At 33.3% G+C, this 25,394-nt stretch overlaps 1 protein-coding gene across 1 annotated transcript; it reads left to right on the top strand.

Moving 5' to 3' along the window:
* LOC141668007 (MADS-box transcription factor 23-like) lies at nucleotides 1-23,834 on the top strand (the record flags this gene model as incomplete). Its single annotated transcript, XM_074474676.1, has 7 exons — nucleotides 1-358; nucleotides 7,754-7,832; nucleotides 22,949-23,010; nucleotides 23,249-23,348; nucleotides 23,434-23,475; nucleotides 23,574-23,663; nucleotides 23,826-23,834. Coding segments are annotated over exons 1-7 (564 nt in total), but the record flags the coding sequence as incomplete, so codon positions are not given.
* Nucleotides 23,835-25,394: the final 1,560 nt, after the last annotated feature.

Here is a 25,394-nt window from a genome sequence, read left to right as displayed (position 1 = left end):
CTTTTGTTAATCTTTCTGATATCTTCCCGGATCTTTACAACATCGAAAAGTTTCTGTCTTACTATTAAAATGTTACTAAGAAGTTTTGTTCTTCCGATCCAGCAATTATGATTTGATAATAGGGAGACAAAACCCTAGCTAATTAGTCTTGATCGAATCTGCAAGGAGAAGAAGATATGGGAAGGGGGAAAATCGTGATCCGGAGGATTGACAACACGACAAGTAGGCAAGTAACTTTCTCCAAAAGAAGAAGTGGATTGCTGAAGAAAGCCAAGGAATTAGCAATTCTTTGTGATGCTGAAGTTGGATTGATGATTTTCTCTAGCACCGGGAAGCTCTATGATTTCGCAAGCACCAGGTTAAGTAAAATTCTCCCTGTGTCAATCAACTAATTAAGAAGTGTTCATGATAATTGGTAGTTTTTTTTTCTAAATTCTTCATATGAATATTGCTGACAAGCTTTTCATCTTCACTAAGTTGATATACTGTAAACATTAATATTAGGGAAAACAAAGAAAACTAATTGAAAGTTAATTACAAAAGTACCATGATTTCCCAAGAACTTTTGCTATAATATGCATGAGTTGGAAGATGTAAATAAATAGCTAGGTAGCTAAACAGACTAGAATTTCACTTCTTTGTATTTGAAGTTAAGAAGAAATAAAGAGAGTAGAGATCTGAACTAGCCAACTAATACAATACTTAGTAATGAAGGAATTAGTGTAGCATCTAGCTAACTGGGAATCATAACTGCTGCATGCAGTAATAATACCTCTAAAATGAACCAGGTACACATTCAATTTCAATTTCAAGTGCATTGGTACAATCTATTAACATTTAAACCCCTTGAATTTCAGATTTTAAAGTGTTATGTAGATGTAAAATTCAGTCAGTTGTACCGTTTAAGGGACTCGACCAAACATATACATAGACATTTATTTAGGTGCTAATAGTTTATTATATGATATAATCTATGAACTTAATAATGATTTACAACCAATAACCAAGTGTAAGTGTGCACGCGCACTTCTTTGAGTTTATAATTGTACATAATTCTGTCCAAGGCCCTGGAAAAACATGAGTTTTACCCGCGGACAAATCGGTTGTTTTAGGTTAAAGTTGGTCAGTATAATTGGCTCGGTTGCACGTGTAATACGTGTCCTTACACGTCAATTGAAAAGCTAAACTCCGACCGAATTATCGAGAGAAAATTGGTCGTTATAAATATAAAGCGATTGATTTTCGGTCGATAATTTGGTCGGTATTGAGAGCGACCGAATTGGTCATTATCGAGTGCTTTTTTGGGTGAAGGTTAATAACAAATAACATGTACCAATCATTCTTTAAAGAGGCCGTCATTTTTTGTATGAATCCAGTTGTTATTTTATGGATCCGGTTGGTATTTAATGCCTAGAAATATATCAATAGGTGTTTTGGTCGATTTTTATGACGTGGTAGTGAGGAAACCATCGGTTAACTGTTATTTGTATTTTTGTCAAAATAATTGGTCGTTTTAATTTAAATCTTTTACTGGCTGTGTAGCTGGCAGTATGATTAGTCGGAATAAGCAGATATACATGTCATGTCAACGATCGGTCAGCAAATATTAACTGTGTTCGTAATAATCGGTTGATAAATGTTGAATAGGGTCTGAGTTTGAATTTTAATTTATATTTAATTTGTAATTCCAACCGTATTAATATGATTAAATATCTCGTGTAATTTAAAAGTGGGGATTTTGATTTTATTTTATATGATTTACATTTCAAAGTAATTCGATGGTTAATATGGTTAAAATAATTTAGCTTCATATTAATTAGTAATATTTTAATGTACTTTTTTTACTATTGTATATCGTATAAATCGAAAAACCTTGGCTATACAAATATCTCAAAATCATGGTTACATAATACTATCACATTGTTAAGAATCTGATAAATTGGCTAAGTCATGGAACAAGAAAGCCCTAGACTGTTGTCTTGATAGCATCAGGTCCTTTATCTCGGAAGACATGCAAATACTTGTCCATTTGAGTCAATGTTGTAAAAATCGCTAGACGGAGGTACTACCTAGCGCTTAATTGATCCGCCGTATATTAGTCTAAATGATTTATCGGATGTATTTAAATATTATTTTATATTTTATGTTATTTTAATATTAATTTCTTTTATAAATATTAATACCAAATCTAGTAGGTTAATCATCTCCTTCATATATTAGCTTTGTTTTCTATTAAAAATTTTATTTTTATAATTTTATCCTTAATTTTACTTTTTTAATTTTTTGACTATTTAATATCTAATTAATCCTGCCTAATTACTGATCGATTAATCCCGATTTTGACCACCAAGCCCATTCGTTGTCAATTTTGACTGATTTAATAATAAAAAAATTCGTCTAGCCCAGCCTGGCGGTGTTTTGCTTCCTCTTACCACCTAGGCGGTTTTTAGAACACTGATATTTGGTAGTATTAGCCAAATATACGTGAAACATGCTAAAAATTGAACATTTTCCTGTGAATTTGGATAACATTCATCACCGTTACTTTAATAAAAGATATAATATATTATAATAAAGGTCTATTTATATCTCTCTCTTGTATATATGATAGGCCAACGTGCTTTCAAAATTAGTGGGACATTTTAATCTTATGAAATCAGAGATTTGTCCCTATATTAAATATTTATTGAAAAAAAAAACTTTGGTTGCAATTGAACCCGGGTCTTACAATTGCATTACATAATATCATACCACCAAAATACTCACTTATATATGTGTTAATCATACACGTGTGCTTGTATGTCTTAAAAAATAAATATTTGATATTATAAATATTCACACCAACTAATAATATAAATCATTTTTTTATATTTATATTTGTACTTTGTATCATACAGTTATACAGTATAAATTAGTTATGTATGTTATATAGTCAACTTATATATATTTAAATCATTAGACTTAGTGATGCGGTATTAGTAATAAATATTTTTTTATATAGATAATTGTAATATATTGACTAAATATTTATAATTATTTAATAAATTTAAATGTGATAATTATATATTTATATAAAAAATAAATAATTGAATAAATAAATACAATAAAAAAATTCTAAAATTGTATTGTTAGATTATAAAGGTGATTTAATTCTTATAAAGCAAAATGTTATATTTCAGTCATTTGGTCAAATTTCCCGTAAAAAATGAAAGAAGTAATCAATTATAAGATTTAAGTATTTTAAGTGTACCAACAAGTATAACTATTTTTAGTTTTTATTTGGATAATATATTTAAACATATTTTAAGTTCAACATCAGAATGTTAATCAATTTTAAAAAATACTCAAAATTTGACCTTTTTCACAAATAGTATCATATACATATCGAGTTAAAATGCATTTATTTTATTATTGGATTTAGTATATTTCTTTATTGGTTTGATGATGACATTATTTCAATTAAATTGTGTATTTCTAACATTTTACATTTATTGAATTAGTACATTAGAAACCTTTATAATTTTAAGCCAATTATTATTGTAGATCAAAGTTGTTAAATGATTTGTTGTGAGTGGTGAAAGACTTGGCGTGTTAATTAAAAAGTATACAAGTGTTGGTCCAAGTTATAGTGTAAACGTATGGGCATAGAAATGAACCAACTTTTTTTTAATATTCCATTTTGTTAGAAAAAATTGCATTATTATCCAATTTTAAATTATGTGTATATATGTATATGATATCTTTATTAATAATTTTATTTTTATAATTTTATCCTTAATTTTACTTTTTAAATTTTTTGACTATTTAATATCCAATTAATCGTGCCTAATTACTGATCGATTAATTCCGATTTTGACCCCCAAGCCCATTTGTTGCCAATTTTGAGTGATTTAATAAAAAATATTAACTGTCTAGCCCGGTGTTTTGCTTCCGCTTACCACGTAGGCGGTTTTTAGAACACATATTTGGTAGTATTACCTAAATATATGCTAAACATGCTAAAAAATGAACATTTCGTGTGAATTTGGATAACATTTGTCAACGTTACTTTAATAAAAGATATAATATATTATAATAAAGAGTAAAGTTCTACTTATATCTCTTCTCTTCAATCAATATATGATAGGTCAACGTGCTTTCAGAATTAGTGGGACATTTTAATCTTGTGAAATGACAGATTTGCCGTTATATAAAATATTTATTTTAAAAAAATTATTGGTTGCAATTGAACCCGAGTCTTACAATTGCATTACCCAATATTATACCACCAAAATACTCACCCATATATGTTGTTAATCATACACATAATAGTTGTGTTTGTGTGTCTTAAAAAAATAAATATTTGATGTTATAAATATTGAGACTAATTAAAAATTTAAATCATATTTTTATATTTATATTTGTACTTTGTATTATACACTTATATAGTATAAATTAGTTATGTATGTTATATAGTCAACTTATATATATTTAAATCATTAGACTTAGTGATACGATATTAGTAGTAAATATTTTCTTTACATAGATAATTGTAATATATTGACTAAATATTTATAATTTTTTAATAAATTTAAATGAGATAATTATAAATTTATATAAATAATAATTAATTGAATACATAAATACAATAAAAAACAAATTCTAATGTAAAATATTATATTTAGTCATTTGGTCAAATTGCCCGTAAAAAATGAAAGAAGTAAATAATTATAGGATAGAAGTAATTTAAGTGTACAAACAAGTATAACTATTTTTAGTTTTTATTTGAATAATATATTTAAACATATTTTAAATTAGCATCAGAATGTTAATCAAGTTTTAAAAAATACTCAAAATTTGACCATTTTTCACAAATAGTATCAGATACATATCGAGTTAAAATACATTTATTTTATTCTTGCATTTAGTATATTTCTTTATTGGTTTGATGATGACATGATCTCAATTAAATTGTGTTTCTAACATTTTACATTTACGTGAATTAGTGTGTTGGAAACGAATATAATTTCAAGCCACTTATTATTGTAGATCAAAGTTGTTAGATCATTTGTTGTGAGTGGTTAAAGACTTGGCTGGTAATTAAAAAGTACTCAAGACTTGGTCCAGGTTATCGTGTAAAAATATGGGCACACAAATCCACCAGCTTTTTTTCCATATTCCATTTTGTTAGAAAAATTTGTATTATTATCCAATTTTAAATTATGTGTATATATGTATATGATATTTTTGATAATAATTTATTTAATTCAAAATTAGAAAAATAAAATTATCATTTTATAATTATAAAAATGCTAACGGTTAATTTAATTTGAAAAATATGTTGTCATTTAACGATTTTTGACAGTACCCTTATAAAAAAGTAAATTGTAATTATTTCATATAATTTACATTATATTTCTATTCCGAACTTTGTGAATGAAATATTGAACCCCACACAATTGTTTAATTTGATACAAAATAATTTCATGTTTGTAAAACTTAAACCATACTATAGTTGAACCTCGATGAAATAATAGTTGATAAAATAATAAGCTCACTAAAATAATATTTTTCTCTCGTACCAACATAATGGCATTGTGTATTTTTACTACAAGTAATATAGGAAATTAGATAAAATAATATTTTTTTCTTGTTGTCAACCATATTATTTTAAGTTTAATGTATTTGTCATGAAAAATCATCAAATTATATTTATATCAGAGATCTGGAGAGATTAAGTAACTGAATATGTTAAACTTACTTTAAATAAAACTTTTAATTCACTCAATTATAGGACTTGAAAGTTACTATATAAAATAGAGTTGAAATTATTCTCGAACAATACTAAATTAAAATAACATTAAATTAGTCATAATACTAGAACACGAGGTATACATACATTATGCATAAACGAATAACATACATATATTTGTGAAATACACACCTCGGTCATGTACTTAACAACATAATATTTATATTTTAACAAGAGAAAACCTAAGTTGTGATAAAATATTATCAATTTATCCAAAACAAGTTTCAATCACTTTACACCTATAAATCGAAACTACACATATTACGATTTATATAAATAATCTTTAAATTTAAATCAAGACCACAAACAACCATAAAATTTATTATCACCAGAATCATAAAGCCCGGAAAAAGGATATTATAATCATTGCATTATATACCATCGCTCAACAGGCTAGACAGTGATTGAGAATAAGTTACTTTCACTGACATATTTCGTATACTTTATTTAAATTATGAGGGACTAAACACCTTATTTTTTAAACAACACTACAAAAAAGGTCAAACATAAAACGAATCAAAACTAATATCTAAAATGTTCAGAAAAGATGTATTCGTGATTGTAGTAAAAAGTCCATCTTTTTTACATCAGTTTTGGGACCAATGTGAAAGATAATATAATACATCATTTCTAGATAAATAACCGATGTACTAGACATACCAACACATTATTTATTGACCGAAGTGAAAAATAAGAAACAATGTCAATTGTCCTGGATAATAACGCTTTCGTAAATAGATAAGTTGTGTTATACACATTAAGACATGGATAGTCTAATTAAAAAATTTACATTAGCAATCAAGAAAACAATGTAATATCATTAAAATTTATGTGGGTGTGTTTTTGTTTTAAGAGAGTCGAGAGTAAGAAATGAGATGATAAAATAGATTTGAGAGAGAGGGGGATAGAAACGGATGAGAACTGGGAAATATGGTCGAGGAAAATTAAACGTAATGTCAGCAAAAGTCATGTCAAATAGAAAAAAATAAACAACATTTTTGAAAAAAAGAGATGTTTATAAGTTCATTAGACATCAGTACATTATGATGTCTAAGATGACCATATACATCAACTAATTTTCCTAAAAATTTATGTTTAGGAGCTAAATAAACATCAGTCGTAGGAAATTATTTGATATCATACGACATTTTATACATCACTTTCAAAAAAAGTTATTTGATGTCATACAGCATGTTATACATCACTTTCAAAGAAAGAAACGATGTGTATGTGAAAAATTACTTAGTGAGTTATATATTTTTTATAATATATTAAAAGTAATTTGTTTATGAAACTAATTACATAGAACCCTAGAATCGAGTTTAATTTTTAATTTTTTACCTCTTTTACTGATTTCGAGCCTAGAATCTGTTAGGGCTTGATCGGAGTTTCGATTTGGTTACTAAAACTTGTGATTTTAGCTCAACAAATCTTCAAAATCAGTTTTTGATCATTGAAATTTGGAATTATGAGGTGTACTATGTGATAACCTAAAGGTGAATAATTTTTTTCATAATTTACCCCTGGTGAAATTAACAATTTCAATAGAATTTTATTCCAGGGGTACAAAACGAAGCGAAATTCAAAGTTAAAGATGCAACTTGTAAAAAAACATAATATATACGCCAATTGAAAAAATGCCGAAAGAAATGAGTTACAATGTGTCAATTACTCTAATTAATTTTATAAACATGAATTTTGATACCAACACATCAGTTTTTTTACCAGGAATCCAAGACCTTTTCAAAATGCTAAAAAACCTTAGATTAAAATAGCTATATATATATGACATCATTATATGTATATTAAGTGGTTGTGAAGGCCTTAAGAATATGAATTTTTATTTGTCTTTGAAATGTATGCAACTTATGTGATAGGAAATCGCATAGCTTGTGAGATAATCATAGGCAGTTTTAGTAAATATCCTCCTCATATGTGGAACAAATCTGACTTCTTTTGCAGCATGAAATCTGTGATCGAACGTTACAACAAAATGAAGGAAGAAAATTATCAGTTGCTGAATCCTACTTCAGAAGTCAAGGTACAAATTATATCTAACCCAAAAATAGTTCATTTCTTTTCTCTAATATGCAAAGTTCATTCACTAGGGTAAACCATTCATAGAGCTTCATGCGAGAAATGTCTAGCTCTGAGTTTGTAGTAGAACTAAAATATATACCTTGATTAGAATCTCTAATCAATAATATAAATCTTAAACAATATTTTTACAAAACTCAAATATATGTGCCCATTACATTTAATAAATATAGAATTCGTCACCAACTTGTTTAGATAAATATATAAAATGTCTGGATAATAGCTTTTTTAACTAAAGATTAGAATTTCAAAAAATTAATTATGTATAAACAAACAGTTATGAAACCAAAATTTAAAAAGAATCAAATAAAAGGTAACATATTCATGGCCCATAGAAACACATGTATCTTCAATTTGTAAAACCCTTAGCTAAAAATGTGTCAAAGATACCATAAATAGATATTATAGAGATTGTTTAAAAATTATTTCACTGCGTGTTAGCTAAATTTTAGTCAACCTCCCTATATTGGCTACATTCATCGAACATGCATGGATGTGTGGTTTTTATTTTACCATAAAATTGGTCATTAATAATTCAAATCATCCAACATTACATGATAAAATTTGGGGTGGAGATCTCCCACCCTCCACACACGATCAACTACTGAACAACTGTACCTTGCCAAATAGTGAACCACTTTATTCGTGGACCATTTTACAAATATAAAACTTATGTTTTTGTTGTGCAAACTTGCAAGAATTTCTCGACAATCGTGGACAATTCTTCTCAAGTAAGAAAAACAAGAGAGGGAGCTGCGTATAGCCTAAATGACCTACAAGCAATACGACTCAATAACCATACATGTGCACCCTTTTTCCTTGACCCAACTCAATGCTTCTCTAATCCTAAAAGCTTCTTCTAGATCAGGATTAAGTTGGCCACATAAACAATTTGACCTTGCTTCAATTAATTTACCTTCATGATATCTAACTATGAATGCATGGCTATAGCAGTTTGAATCTTCACATAATTAGGCAACGCCTGTGCCACTATCTTTAACAACACTTCTTTAGCACCTTAAAGATTGACTTCTTATCCCATCCTTGAATATAATTCTACAATTTCTCTTTCATGAAACCAAATATAGATGATTTATACCTACCATCTATATTAGGAAGGCCTAGATACATACTACGATCGTTGGCTTCTTGAAGGCTCAATTTCTAACAAAGCTCCAGTTTTAAAGAACTTGGAGTGTTATTGCTGAAGAACACCGAGGATTTTCCACGTTAATTTGTTGTCCTGAAGCTCTTTCAAAAAGACTTAAGATTTTTAAAATATGGTCCGCGCTCTCCATACTTACCTTACAGAAGATGTATGAATCATATGCAAAGAGCATGTGGGATATAGGGGATGCAGAGCGTGCCACTTTAACACCTTTGATCAGGTTCCTTCTTTTGTAATTATGAAGTAAAACTGTCAAACCCTGAATGCAGATGAGAAACAGGTAGAAAGAAAGGGGGTCTCCCTGTCTGAGACCCCGTTCTGGGATAATGGAACTTAATTGTCTTCCTGCATGAGAGATTTGATACTATACAGAGGACATACAGCTCATGAATAATTTAACTACTTCATTTGAAAATCCCATCTTAAGTAACACTGCCTCTAGGAACTTCCATTCAACATGATCGTAAGCTTTAGACATATATAATTTTAGAGCCATCCAAGATTCTTTTCCTTTTTGCTTCCTCTTCATGTAGTGCATGATTTCAATGGCCACCATAATGTTGTCAGTAATCAACCGACCGGGGATGAAAGCACTCTGAGTATCTAAAATGATGGGTTCTGTTACTCGTTTCTACCTGTTAGCAAGTACATTAGAAATTATTTTATACAAAAAATTGCAGAGTGAAATAAGATGAAGATCAGCCATCTTAACTGGATTAGGCTTTTTGGGAATAAGAGCAATATTGGTGTTACTCAATTGAGGATCGATCAAACTAGATACAAAGAACCGTTTGACAATATCGACAATATCTGCTTTAACTATATTCCAGCATTTTTGAAAGAAACACGGGCTCATACCATTCGGGCCTGTTGATTTGTCGGGGTGCATATGGAACATCGATGCTTTAACCTCCTCTTCCTTAACATCAGCAAGTAACATTGATTTTTTCTCACCTGTGATCTTACTTGTTAAGCAACTGGTAATGCTTTCACAATTTGTCTCTGTTGCTGCGAATAAATGAGTACAATAATTTGTCATTGTTTCTTCTAACCCTGATCCCCACTCCACAAATCACCCATTATCATTCCTCAACTTCAAAATGTGATTGGCTTTTTTTCTATTTTTGCACACTGCATGAAAGAATTTACTATTCTGGTCCCCTTCTCTTAATCGAAGTTGTTTGCTTCGTTGTCTCTAGAATACTTCCTGCTGAGCATATGCTTCTGTAAGCTTCTTCTTCTCATCTTTCACTATTGCAATTGACTCAACATCCCTTCTCCCTTTGAGCCTCTTAAGAATCTTCTTTCTATGATTGATACGCCCCTTAAAGCTTCATGTGATTTTTTCCCCCATATTGATAAAACCTCTGAGCATTGCGATATTTTCTCATATAAGGTACTATTACAATTACTAGTCCACACTTCCTCTATAAGCTGATAGCACATTGGCTCACGAAGTCAGACATTTTTAAATGTAAAAGCCTTTTTATACTCGATTGTCTGAGCTACTTCAGTTTCCAACCAGATGGGACAATGATCAGAAGTTGAAACCTCTAAATTGGTAAGTTTAGCATCCTTGAACAAATAAGTGAACTCTTGGGATATGAGTGCTCTATCCAGGCGCACTTTAATATGTTGATTTGTACCAAAGCCACGTTCCCATGTGAATTGATGTCCACACAAGTTCATATTCATAAGCTCATAATCATTCACCACGTCTTTAAAACCTTGCACCAATTTTTGTGGATAAGGTCTTCCACCTGACTTGTCATTCCGCGATAATACATTTTTCATATCCCCAATTAAGCACCAATGATGAGTATTATTGCTTGCAATATTACGTATTAGATCCCTTGTCTCCTTACGCTTCCTTCTATCTGGTTCTCCGTAGATTCCAGTCAATCTGTAATGATGCCCCTGCCTCGTTGTCATTTTAACATCTATATGGTTATTATTGAAGGAGTTTAGGGAGATTTCTTCTTTATTTCTCTATATCATAGCCACGCACCCAATGCAACCCTGAGATTCAACCACATTCATCCCTTCAAAATAGAACATATCTCTTACCTTTTCCACTATTTTATTCTTACAGAAAATTTCACACAGAAAGATGTAGTCGGGTTTTTTTTGGAGTACAATCTCCTTCAAAAATTGTAAAGCCCATGGGGTCCCAAGCCCATGACAGTTCCAACTAAGAATACTCATAATTCTATGCGAGCACTCATATGAGCACTCGCCTCTTCCCCGTTTTTTGAAATCGTGTTATTATTTGGGCCTACATGTTCTAAAATCTCTTCATCCGAGTCCATCATGATATCCGTGATTGGGTCCTTTGACCCTTCTGAATCCGAAACTCCATCAGTTTTACATTTTTTACTTTCTGTGATTGTAACTTATTTCCTTATAGGCAAAGGCGAATTTAAAGGTTTGTTATTTTGCACATTTCTTATCTCCATTATCCCTCCTTTTTGAATATTTTGAAAGTGATCATCATTTTCACCATGTCGTAACTGACTTCCTCCGAGGTTTGAATTCTGGTCACCCCCAACTATGCCACTACGGAGCCATTTCACGCCAACGGTTTCACGTGGCGTTTGAAAGGTGCTCGCATGAAATCACCATAAGGTTTAACAATCTCCGATTCTAGTGTCACAAATAGGTGACTACAGAATTTATTAGAGTGACCCATGATACCATAGATAAAACAAAAGATAAGAATATTCTCATATTTGAAATTTATCCAGAACCACTCTCCTCCTGCAATTCTGATCTTCATTCGGAGTTTAAGAGGCTTATTAACATCTATAGTAACACACACACGTAAATAATCCCTCCAAACCCCCCACGAAATTGCTAGGTGTAGAGGCCACAAACTTACCAATATAGTTACCAGCTTCCTGTAATATTCTTTCTGACTGGAAACCTGCTTTAAGAACATAGACTTGAACCCACAAATCCATGTAATTCAACTAAATGAATCATTGGTGGTCTCCTTCCTTCAATCGAGACATAACCAATGCTCTCCTGTTAAACGACCATGGGTAACCTTCCATAACCCTTTTAACATCTACTGCGTGGATACACTGGAATAAAAATAAGTTGATATCAAGGTCCTTTATGTATACGCCCATACCTGCTTTCTAAAGCACTGCTAGTGTCTATTGCATGGCTTGGAATTCAACTTCTCTATCTGATATGAATCGTGCAATCACACATAGTTTTGCGTTGAATCCAGTGAATAACTTCTCCTCCTCAGTGATAACTCCCTCCTCTAAAGCTAGACCACCCTCTTCTTCATCCTCCAATGCTATATTATTCATTGCATATATTAAATTACTATTAGGATGCTGGAATTAATTTAATCTAAACTTGTGTTGAAATTAAACAAATTAGGAAGTAATATTGGTTTGAATAAGTCTCAATTAGTAGAGATAATTTAGGAAGTTATGAAGATATGGTAGGATGCGGTTTGATTTTAATTCCTTGTTTTTAGGAGCATTATGTGTAATCAGTTTTTTATTTAAGTTGTAATACTAAAAGCTTTGGTGAGTTAATCAATATATCGATTCCTCCAGACATACTTGTATTAGCCATATATTTTTATCGTCTTGCTCGCTACATTCTGGTATCAGAGCCTGTTAAGGCAATTGTATGCCTAAAATACAACCCAAACACACAAACGTTGAGATGGAACCGTCCAAGGCGAAGGAGGGATCTATTGGCTTAAGCTACCCAATGCTTACCAGAAGCAACTATACAATTTAGTCCTTAAAGATGAAAGTGTTTATGAAGGAGCAAGGAGTTTGGGATGCCATTGAAATGAAGGATCCCAAAGAAACCGTAGATGAGAAAATGGTTCAGATAGCCCTTGCTGCAATATATCAAGGTGTGCCAGAAGATATATTGTTGACCATCGCTGAGAAGGAGACCGCTATGGAAGCTTGGGACGCGATCAAAATATTGTGTATGGGTGCGACGCGAGTAAAGGAGGCAAAACTGCAGACCTTAAGAAGTGAGTTTGAGTCTCTGGTGATGAAGGAAACAGATCAGGTGGATGATTTCTGTATGAAACTAAGTGGTATTGTCACAAATATACGAGTTCTTGGTGAAACGATAGAGGAATCGAGCGTGGTGAGAAAAATACTAAGAGCTGTTCCAGACAAGTTTCTACAAATCGCCTCGAATATAGAACAGTTCGCAGATATGAAAACATTGACAGTTGAGGAGGTAGTGGGCCGTCTAAAGGCCCACGAGGAGAGAATGAAAGGAAAGTCTGAAAGTACAAATGGACAGTTGCTGCTAACTCGGGAAGAGTGGGCGAAGAGGTCAAACAAAAATGGGCCATTAACAACTCACATTCAATGACAAAGAGGTGGATTTGGAGGCCGTGGCCGAGGTAGACATGGTCCACGACACCATGGTGGAGGCAGAGGAAATTTTCAGCAGTACCAAAATAAAAACGAAGGGGCGAACAGAGGCTACAATAACACTCGAGATAGAAGCAGGGTGAAGTGTTTCAATTACCAGGTCTATGGACACTATGCATACGAATGCAGAAAACCAAAGAAAGAAAAAGAAAAGGTTAAGGAGCAGAGTCAGGAGTCGATCCTTACAAAATTAGAGGACGATGAACCAACACTTCTTTTAATTGAAGGGGACGTTGTATTATTAAATGAGGAGAAGGTGTTGCCTAGTTTCGATCAGAAGGAAGGAACAATGGGGAACGGAAGCCTGTGGTACCTAGACAATGGTGCCAGTAATTATATGACGGGATATCGTGAAAAATTTAGCGAACTAAATGAAAATGTGTCAGGCCAGGTGCGTTTCGGAGATGGGTCAACGGTGAAAATAAAAGGAAAGGGAACAATAATTTTTGATTGTAAGAACGGGAAGGAACATGTGCTTAAAGAAGTGTATTTCATTCTGACATTGTGCACCAACATCATTTCGTTGGGACAATTGTCGGAAGATGGGAACAAAGTAGTGATGAGTGGTGACCATTTGTGGGTTTATGATGAACGTGGGAAACTATTGATGAAAGTTCAAAGATCAGCCAATCGACTATAGAAGATAGTCATTGAAGAGAAGAATATTATGTGTATGTTTTCGAAGAATGAAGAACAAGCATGGCTATGGCACGCAAGACTGGGCCACGTAAATTTTCAGTCGCTGCAGATCATGTCAGACAGAGAAATGGCACGTGAACTCCCGAAACTAACAAAACCAAAAGCCGTGTGTAATGGCTGTTTGTTGGCAAAACTATCAAAGAAATCGTTCCCGCAGAAAGCCGAGTTTATGGCGAAACACAAACTAGGTTTAGTGCATGCAGATTTGTGTGGACCGATATCCCCTCCAACACCGGCTGGGAACATGTATATGTTTTTGTTAGTAGATGATTATAGTCGTGCAATGTGGGTTTTTATGTTGAAAACAAAAGATCAGGCATTTGAAGCATTTAAAAAGTTCAAGGCATTGGCTGAAAAAGAGGCAAAGGATACGATTAAAGTACTACAGACGGATAGAGGTGGAGAGTTTACATCGAAAGAATTTGAAGAATTTTGTGCAAATGCTGGCATCAAAAGACACCTGACTGCTCCCTACACCCCTCAACAAAATGGGGTAGTCGAGAGGCGAAACACGACGGTGATTGCTATGACGAGAAGCTTACTGAAGGAGAAAAATATACCGGACGTGATGTGGGGAGAGGCTGTACGACATTCAATTTATATCTTAAACCGAGTGCCAACTAAGGCGTTGAATGGTAAAACCCCCTATGAAGCCTGGACTGTAGTTTAACCAAAAGTGGATCACTTACGGGTATTTGGATGTTTGGCGCATGTTAAGACACAAAATGTTGCACTAGGAAAACTCGATGACAGAAGTGTTAAAATGGTTTATATTGGCAAGGAGCCTGGAACCAAGGCGCACAGGCTATTCAATCCGAATACTGGGAGACTACATGTCAGCCGTGATGTGGTGTTCGAGGAAGATAAAGGATGGAATTGACAGCCCAATGAAATACAAGGTAATAACACATCTGGAAATTTTGTCATTGTTAATAATAATGTTGGCGAACAGGCTGGTATGAATACAGAGATGCTTCAAAGTCCTCGTACACCGAGTACTACTGGGAGTTTCATGAATGAACAAAATAGTGTTGTTTATGGGTTTGAAGTATCACGAGACTCCAGTGAACCTCAGCGATTTCGGTTGCTAAGTGAGATATAGGACGATACAGAAGTGATAGAGATTTCAGATGAGCTTTTATTACTGTGCGTTGAGGAGCCGAAAAAATTTGAGGAAGCTAAAGAAAATGAAGAATGGAGGCAGGCTATGAATGTCGAGATAGAGGCGATTGAGAGAAACAAAACGTGGGTCTTAACTGATTTGCCAGAAGGTCGAAAACCCATAAGTTTGAAGTGGGTTTACAAAGTTAAGAAGGATACAAATGGAGATATAGTGAAGTACAAGGCCAGGCTCGTGGTGAGAGGTTATGTGCAGAAAAAAGGAGTGGATTACGACGAGGTTTTCGCACCAGTAACTCGGATTGAGACGGTGAGGTTGTTGTTAGTTATGGCTGCAAAACAGGGATGGCAAGTGCATCATCCAGACGTGAAATCAGCTTTCTTGAATGGGGATTTGATGGAGGAAATATATGTAATGCAGCCTACTGGTTTTGAGAAAAGAGGTGAAGAGCATAAAGTCTACCATTTGTTGAAGGCACTCTATGGTTTGAAACAGTCACCAAGAGCATGGTATTCACGTTTGAACAAATTTCTGAGAAGCTTGGGTTTTTCGAGATGCCCTTATGATCATGATGTGTATACAAGGAGAGAAGGAAATGAATGTTTGATTATGGCCGTGTACGTTGATGACTTGTTGGTGACAGGGTCAAGTACTGAAAATATTTTGAAGTTCAAGATGCAGATGAAAAGCGAATTTGATATGAGCGATATTGGGAAGCTGGCCTACTACTTGGGTTTAGAAGTGAAGCAAGAGAAGAAGTATATTGAAGTGAAGCAGACAGCATATTGTAAAAGAATTTTAAAGAAGATTAACATGTCAATGTGTAAGCCAGTAAAATTTCCCATGGAATCGAATGTGCAGATCGATAAAGATGAAGGCGGACAGTTGGTGGACTCAACATTATACAGGAGCATTATTGGTGAATTAAGGTACCTTGTGCATACTCGTCCCGATATTTCATATTCTGTGGGTGTATTAAGAAGGTACATGGATAAACCAACTGTGCTGCATTTTACTGCTATGAAGAGAGTGCTGAGATATGTGAAAGGGACACTTAATTATGGTCTGGTGTATCATCGAGGAACTGGGAATTATATTCTAAGTGGGTACTCGGATAGTGATCATGCTGGAAGTGTAGATGACAGAAAAAGTATGACTGGTATAGCGTTTTATTTGAACGAGAATCTGATAACATGGGTGTCTCAGAAGCAGAGGTGCGTGGCCTTGTCGTGATCCGAAGCTGAGTTTATGGCTGTCACTGCAGCAGCCACTCAAGGAATATGGTTACAAAACCTGATGAAGCAGATTGCAGATATGCCTCAAGGTCCTGTAGTGATATATGTGGATAACAAATCCGTGATAAACTTAACTAAGAATCCTATTGTTAATGGAAGGAGCAAATATATAGATATGAGGTTCCATTTTATTAGAGATTGCGTGGAACGAGGAGAGATCGAAGTGAAGTATGTGAATACACAGGAGCAGAGGGCAGATGTCTTAACCAAGCCGTTAACAGCAGCTAAATTTGAAGAGATGAGGATGTTACTCGGAGTGAAGAGTTTAGTCAAACAAGTTTAGATGAAGGGAGAGATTGTTGGAATTAATTTAATCTAAACTTGTGTTGAAATTAAATAAATTAGGAAGTAATATTGGTTTGAATAAGTCTCAATTAGTTGAGACAATTTAGGAAGTTATGAAGATATGGTAGGATGTATTTTAATTTTAATTCCTTGTTTTTAGGAGTATTATGTGTAATCAGTTTTCTATTTAAGTTGTAATACCAAAAGCTTTGGTGAGTTAATCAATATATCGATTCCTCCAGACATACTTGTATTAGCCATATATTTTTATCATCTTGCTAGCTACATAGGATCCATAATTTTGACAATGAAAATGAAAGAGAAGTGTAAACGATAAAACTGAGACAATCACACCATGTCAAAAGACAAGACATCTAATCACACGAAAATGACAATGAAATTTAAAGTTGATAATTATATGAATTCTATTTATTATAACTTAAAAAGATAAAAATATTTTATTTTTAGAACATAGCCAACAACTCCACCTGAGTAAATTAGCTAACAGGTTCATCAAATTTCATATAATCACTAATTGATATCATTTTAATCAACCAGTTTAGCCAACACCATTGGAGATGCTTAAGAGTAATAGTTTGAAATAGAAATATGATTAATATATTATAAAATTATCCGAATACAATAATAACACAAAAACATTTATTTAAGGAATCTTATGAGACTATGTGATTATGATTTATAACTATTTAACAAAACTTTCTACCCTACGAAAATGGCTGACACAGAATGTTATGACTCCAGTTCCCTGCTAATAGTCCTGGTAAAGATAATCTAATGACTAATATGATATAGAAAGCAGCCAATCAATATTAACCCTTCATACTGCCGAAGTGTGTAACTCTTGCCATAACCAACATAAAGGAATTTAGTTTATGCTTACCTACGGAGTACTGGTAGTTATTTCACAGTACAGTAATGTTGGTAAAATAATGCAATAGAAGCTTCGTTACCTTGATATTGAATATGATCCTGCATATTAAACCAAACATTTAAGCATGACGCATTGTTGTTCCGAATCGAATGATGACATGTGTATTATTTTGAATTAATGTAATATTCGACATACACCATTAAGTGTATATGATTTATGTGTAGTAAATATTGGGTGGTGTCAACTCAAATATCATATCCCATATATAATAGAAATATATTCGGTATATAGGGTACTGATTAAATTCAGAAATTTGAGGCATTTTCGGATGCGTTAAAAAACAATTTCATGCGATCTTGTCCCAGAACGTACAATATCATATTATTCTGGAGTTATGGCTCGCTTGCGGTCGAACGACTGGTATTAGAGCCAAAAGTTCAGAGCTGGACCTTGTAGGAGTAATGGTAATGGTCATATGATGGGTGTGTCTCCACAATCTGAACGCGATTGTAGATCTACCAGGTTCCTTGCGGCGGTGCAAGATGTAGATAGTTTAATCGCAGGTGTAAGACCATGGAATTTATGGTTCTTGGTTTGAGGGATGATTGTTAGTGCTGTCAATGCAAGTACAACATGGAATAGATAATAAAAAATGATCTAGTATACAGCTGACAATTAACTCCATTAGATGTGCTCTTTTGAGATGTGTCCAAAAACAAATACGTGCGGCTCCGATTTAGACCGAAAATAATTATCCGCTTGGCCTAGAGAGAATAATATATAAATAATGTGGAATTAATACTTGCTTCCGGTCCAACAATAGAAACTAGTTTAACGCATAAACAATCAATCAATCTATAATAATATTTAACTTCTATTAAGTTTATGAGCTTATCCTCCCCACATGTCCCCAAATCTGGATCAATAACCAAAATCCTTAATAAATTACAAGTAACAAAATGATTGGCGTATCCATACACCATGAAAAATGACATTTTCCTACTAACGAACCGGTAAGAAACAACCCAAATTGGTCGAATATATCTCAATTTCTTTGGGCCACGACCAATAAGAAATACTGACCCATAATTGATCAAGTAGGAAGTATTATGTGGTGGTCGACGTGGACTTCTATGCCGTGATATGGACAACCACTAAGTTGGTTATGAGGAGCCAACATGATAATTTATGTGACATGTGTCCGGCCCATTACGTGGCATATATACCTCGTAAGTAAGCGAGGGTGGTAACTTAAGTGACATATATCACGTCCTTATAAGTTGACATGTCATGTGCCACATCAAAAATAATCCTGACAGTGGAGGGTTATTCTAACCACATATAATGCTTTGAAATGTCCCTTTTATGTAGAAAATAGAGGAGATAAGGTAGCTTAATCCTATTTATTACCATCCATGACCTAACTTCCTTTTAATTTCTTGCTATTCATTTCGTACCACATTGGATAAAGGTGGTAGGAAATAGCTCAAAATCATTAGGAATTATCACATAAAATCGAAAAGAATTTCCATTAATTCCATGTAAAACAAATTGCAGAAAAAGAAAATTAATATCTAAATCAACATAAAACAAAAACAATAATCAAACATTCATGTAAATGCTCTTCACTTTCGATCATTCATTATCTTCATATCTTCCTGTCACAAGATGACACACAAACTTGAATGTGCTTAATAGACGACCCACTTTCTATTGCAAGTTTGCAACAAAGAGGTAGCAAATTGGTTCAATAAAACCATACATTTTTGCCATTATTAGCGTGTCAAATGGGGCTCAGCAAAATACTATCTACTTTCTATCAATGTTGATAAGAATTGCTATACCAAAAACCTACCACCTTGACGTGGTAGTATCTAAGTCAGATAAAACTACGAAGTTTGCTAAAGTGAGACATGGTGTCAACGTCAACGGTCACATATGGTCTGCCGAAAATATTTTTTATGGACGTTGGTAGGAGATATTACATAGAAATACTTTTAATCAAATTCCAAGGATTGTTCATGTTATTCTCATGATCTTAAGTCACGTACTTAGACATATAAAATGCATAAAGTATATTTTGTTATTCAATCATATATATCACAGTAAATAAAGACATAAAAAATAAATAAAAAATAAATAAAAAATAATCGATAAAAATTTAGGGGATTTTTTTTAAAAATTTGATTTTTTGATTTTTTTGCCAAAATATGATATATTTTTTTTAATTTTAGTTTATAAAAATACGATTTTCCAACCCGCTGCAACCATATGCAACCTCAAACGCAACCTAATGCACCCTCAATTGCAACCAAAGAAAAGTTTCAGTATTTTTTCAGAGAAGTTGCATATGTGGTTGTTTTTGTTGCAAACCGTATTTTTGCAAAAAAAATTCGAAATATGATAAATTGCAAAAAGTTAGAAAATTTAGTATTTTCGGCAATTTTTCAAAAATTACTCATATTCCAAATATTTTTAACTTCAAGATAATGTTGTCGTCTCCGTAGCACAAATAATACCAAAGTCCATAACAAATTGGACATGTTATCATTAATTAGTAAACAACTAGAACCTAAATTTCACAATTTTCTAAATAATATATTGGGTGAAAAACCACAATATCCATCATTTAGGGGCAAATACCCAAAGTACAGTTTGATAGGAATACGCATTTGGGACATGCGTAAAATTCTTAGAAGAAAACGCATGTGACACAGGTGTATGTGTGGCACATGCGTGTTCTTTATCAGACATCCTTTTTTGTTTTACTTGAGTACACATCATTATGATGCGTATTCTCTAAAATTCAAAAAGCAAAAAGGGAACACGCATTTGGCATGTTTTTTCCAGAATTTTAAAAAACCGAATACGCATCTCATAAATGCGTATTTTTTGGGTATTTTGGCCAAAACATATCGCCAAAAAGTATTTTCTGAATAATAGAAAAACCTTTCGATGACATGTTCTTGGTCAAAAGAAATGGAGTCCAGGAACTTTTAACATGTTTTAGGAAAGAGGACCATAAACATGGGCATATAGTAATACGCAGAGAGTAGCAGATAAATCATAAAAAGGGCATGAAACTTTAAAAGATACCAAAACATTAACATAAATTTCCTTGGCATGAACGATAAGGTACGGGAAATATATAAATTTCATTGATTAGCTAGCAGAGACGACATTAATATAAATATGGAAAATGAGATTAGCCAAGAAGGTAGGATATAAAACATAGGGAATAAGGATATCTTCAAAGTTGACTCCTCAAAAAGCTTGTGTTGAGTGCTTTGTCAGCAGAAAATTGAACCTTTTAACTACACACATCTATATCAGCACCTCCTGAATTTGGGTCGATTTTAATCAAAAGGTCTTTGAGGGCTACTGAAAGGTTGAGGAAGAACAGCCTACGAAGAACTTTGTCGTTACAAATTAGAAATCTTTGGAGTGACCACTAGAGGAAGTCACAAACGTAGCAAGTGAATTGTATCAAGCAACCTGTTGGAAAATGTGGGAATTGAGCCCCACATTGTCAAGTCATTTTGAGCCGTTCTTAAGTGGGTGACGCTTGAAGTATGTTCTCCTCCGTGAAAGGTTTCCGAGATACTTTGAAACACTCAAAATGTTTAACCGATGAATGAGATGTGATCATCTAAAGTTGGTCATTTGAAGGTGAAAATGTTGTAAATAAACTTGTATCCCATATTAAAATGGAAAAGGGGTTTCCATTACTTTATATAGCATAACAGTTTAGTAGTGTCTAAAAGTGTTACTAAGGTATTGCTCCATCTCCTACGTGCGCGCACAGGGGTGCAAATTATGGGATTTCGAGGGGTAATCCGAGGCTTGCGAAGCCCTGCACGCAAATTATGGGATTTCGAGGGTAATCCGAGGCTTGCGAAGCCTTCGGGCTTCCCCGCGCGTGCGATGTGCGGACACAAATGTAGCAGAAAATGGTTGTGAATAATTACAGACTAGTTTTACTAATTTTATTTCCACTGGGCTTGGGCTCAAATAATTATTCCAGTTTTAATACGGATAATTATTATAATTTGATTTGACGAAGTAATAAATTTGATTCAATTACAGATTCGATTTATTAATCGACAATTAATTAACACGTTTAATTAATTGTAAAGATTATCACACAAGTCATCGAGAGTCTGGGATTAGGTTAAATCATCTCATACGATACCACACACAGCCGTCTCTAAACACAAACCCTATCATTCTCTCCCTTCTCGGTGATAGTTTCTGGCTCTGTTCTAGCTCGCCGAAGGTCCTGTTTGTATAACGACACCGTCTTCTCATTTTATTCTTAGAGGCTGCCGGCTCGCACATACGGTGAGAGGCGAAATAGCTTTAAGGACACAGTTGCTTTCAACTGGACTCGAGAACTCTCTCATATCCTTATTTCTTTCATTTATTTTCTGTTTTTCACAATTATACTCGCGCACTGTTATTCGCACATACTGTTTTAATTGTATGTATTAATCGCAGATTTAATAACACAACCAACCAACCAAAGATGCAATGCACAACTCCATCCAACCAAAGATACCAAAAAATTGCAAAATTTGTAAATGGCTAGAGTATTCTCTCTGTCCTTCTAAGGTTCTAAAATCCCAAATTAGGTTGGTATAGAAAAACACCCATAATAGTGCAAATAAATAGTATTTACTAAATTACTCGGGTAAGTTCAGGTGAAAAATGTACAGTGATTTAGGAGAAAACAAATCAAAGTGAGGATAACAAGTGATATTATATTGTTGATGAGGAAGAACCCAGGTGACCACGGTATTTTCTAACTTGTATAACTCATGCAGATATATAAATCATGTCAGATTACTTCTGCTGGAATAAAAACTTTTATAATTGAATTGTAGTTAAGCAAACTATGTTTCAGATAGAGATCGGTCCAATCAATTGTTGCTCAGAGCATATTGAAAAGAAGCAAGAATAATTTTATATGTTGACCGACAATCTAATAGAGTGTTTAGATAATATAAGATCCTAGAAAGGGTCATTCTCTAACACTTTGAGGTTTTAGAGTAACCGGTTCCTTGACGACATGGTATCACGCAGAATTTATGTGGAAACACAATTCATAAGCTGTAGGATTTTGTGTCATGAAGTGAAAAGAAAGTACTGAATTTACCTTCTCATTTTGATTATAGTTTTGGCAAGGTGAAGTAGAAAGATTGAGGCAGCAACTGCAATACTTGCAACAAAGCCACAGGTAAATGGCATTTATCCTTGCTTTCTTAAAAATTCAGTAATTTTGACTCGTAATACCACCCACAGGTAGTACCTTTCGCAAAATTAAGAATTAAAACTACACGATGCAACTGTTTAATTAGAAGAAGACGCGGGAAGTCACATTACCAGTTCTTGAAACTGTGGTCTATGTATTTGAATACTGACTTGGTTCCATGAAGGCACAAATAGATAAGCAATAATTTACCTAAAATATGCAGGCAGCTGTTGGGAGAGGAACTTTCTGGCTTGACCATCAACGATTTGCACAATTTGGAAAATCGACTAGAAATAAGCTTAAAAGGAGTTCGTATGCAAAAGGTACACGACACAATCCTTGTACATTTATATTTTAACTTGAACAATTTCCCCTGAACACTTTTACTGAAAGTACTCTGTCTTACAGGAGCAAATACTGAATGATGAAATACAAGAACTAAACAAGAAGGTTTGCAAAACAGCTAAATTTCTTCGCCCTTTCCTCTCCTTTCTTTACACTGCTAGAAAAGGGACTGACAGTAATTTCTACAATTTAAATATATGCAGGGGAGTCTAATTCATCGGGACAATATCGAACTGTACAAAAAAGTAAGCCTCATTCAAGAAGAAAACAAGGAATTGCAAAAAAAGGTATTTCATAAGGAAAACTAATACTGAATATAGCACACACACCTCCTTCACATTTTTGATAGATAAGCTAAATAATTTCAAGTCATTAATAAGTGTGCTTGGTGAAAAACCGACCTCTAAATTGAAATTCAAACCTAGTCAAAAAAGTGACACTTAAAATGAAATGGAGGGAGTACTTATTTGACTCACCCTAGGCATATATTAATTCCCCAGGTTGATGGATCAGCGAGCTCAAATGCAAACATAAGAAACCCGATTCCATTTTGCATCAGCAATGGGTATGACTTACCCCCTAATCTCCAGCTAAGCCAGCCAATGACAAACACAAAAGGAACACCAGAAACAGTTGTAAAGCTTGGGTACATTTTCCTTTTTTAAAAATCCTTCATCATACTCTTATGGACAATGTAATCAACTCAGTATTCATCGAATCGCCTTACACTTGTACCAGGTTAAAACTGCAGTAGACGTACTACTAACTCTGGCTCGCACCTGAAGTTCAAGATTCATAACTTGGATTGCGTGCAACGCAATTACTAAAATGTTTGAGATTTATTGTAATTTGTAAATGATCTTTCATGCACCATCAAAATATGTAAATTCGAAATAACTGGAAACATGCAGGATCAACTACTATGTCTCAGACTTCAAACTGAACAATTTTAGCATGTAAGTTGGTGAATTAATGGTTGTACCATTGACAATATATGTATGAAAGTGTCTAAAGTACTGAAATTCAGTTACAGCAGAACTCGAAGCTATTAATTTGTTAATACGGGGATGAGCCCCAAATTTTGTACATGACACGAAAGCAAAATTTTTTTTGTGTTCAATTACTGGCATAAAATTATAGGAAAATTCCTTCTTATTCTTAATATCAACTTACAGACTTTATGTTAATTAATTACTGATACAAAATATAAGTCCCCGTCATTTGGCGTATACATTCACAATATAAGTAAATTGTTCAAAAAATTTAAAACAAGATTTTAAATATTCTTTTTGACTGATATATCATAATTTTATATCTTTTTTAACTTTAAATGTTACTTCAGCTTTTAGAACTAATTAATAGTTACTACTAACTGAACTACTTATTTAGTTGCAACTAACTATCATTGTTCTTTCTATGAAAACAAAAAGGTAATATGATTTTGCACAAAGCTTTTATTAATTTGCTCTCCAAATATTTTTATTGATACTTTTATGTTGTATCATGGTATACTAATTTTGCATCTATTGTTATCACTACCCCATAATTACAAGCAACCCGTACTATACAATTGCATAAGGTCTAAATGATGTTGCATAAGGTAATAGACAACACCGGGAAGGGGTTGTTAATGTACAACACGCGTCTTTTGCAACAGTAAAAACGTACAATGACAACAACAGTTTGTGTTGCATAAAATGAAGCCACATCACCACTGTGTCCAACGTGGCAAGTGACACGTCATTTTGCCACGTCAGCGGTGGTCTCTACTTTGACACGTCGGCAAGGGGTCCCACATTTGCCACATCAGGAGTGGGCTTCACTTTTGTCACGTCAGGAGTGGGTCCCACAATATGTAATGCAACACTGATTTTAGTCATTTGTAACGCCATTTGTATTCATATGTAACATCATGTTAAGTCTTATGCAATACCATATAGAGTCAAATGCAACAATTCATAAAATAAAAAAATTGACATAGTTATTCTTCTTTTACATTATTACTGCCAAACAAGGCATCCAAC

This window comes from Apium graveolens, chromosome 6, assembly GCF_009905375.1.
Source record: "Apium graveolens cultivar Ventura chromosome 6, ASM990537v1, whole genome shotgun sequence".
In the NCBI taxonomy this organism is placed as follows: Eukaryota; Viridiplantae; Streptophyta; class Magnoliopsida; order Apiales; family Apiaceae; genus Apium; species Apium graveolens.
Note: the sequence above shows the minus strand (reverse complement) of the source record. Positions and strands in the feature narration are given on the sequence as shown.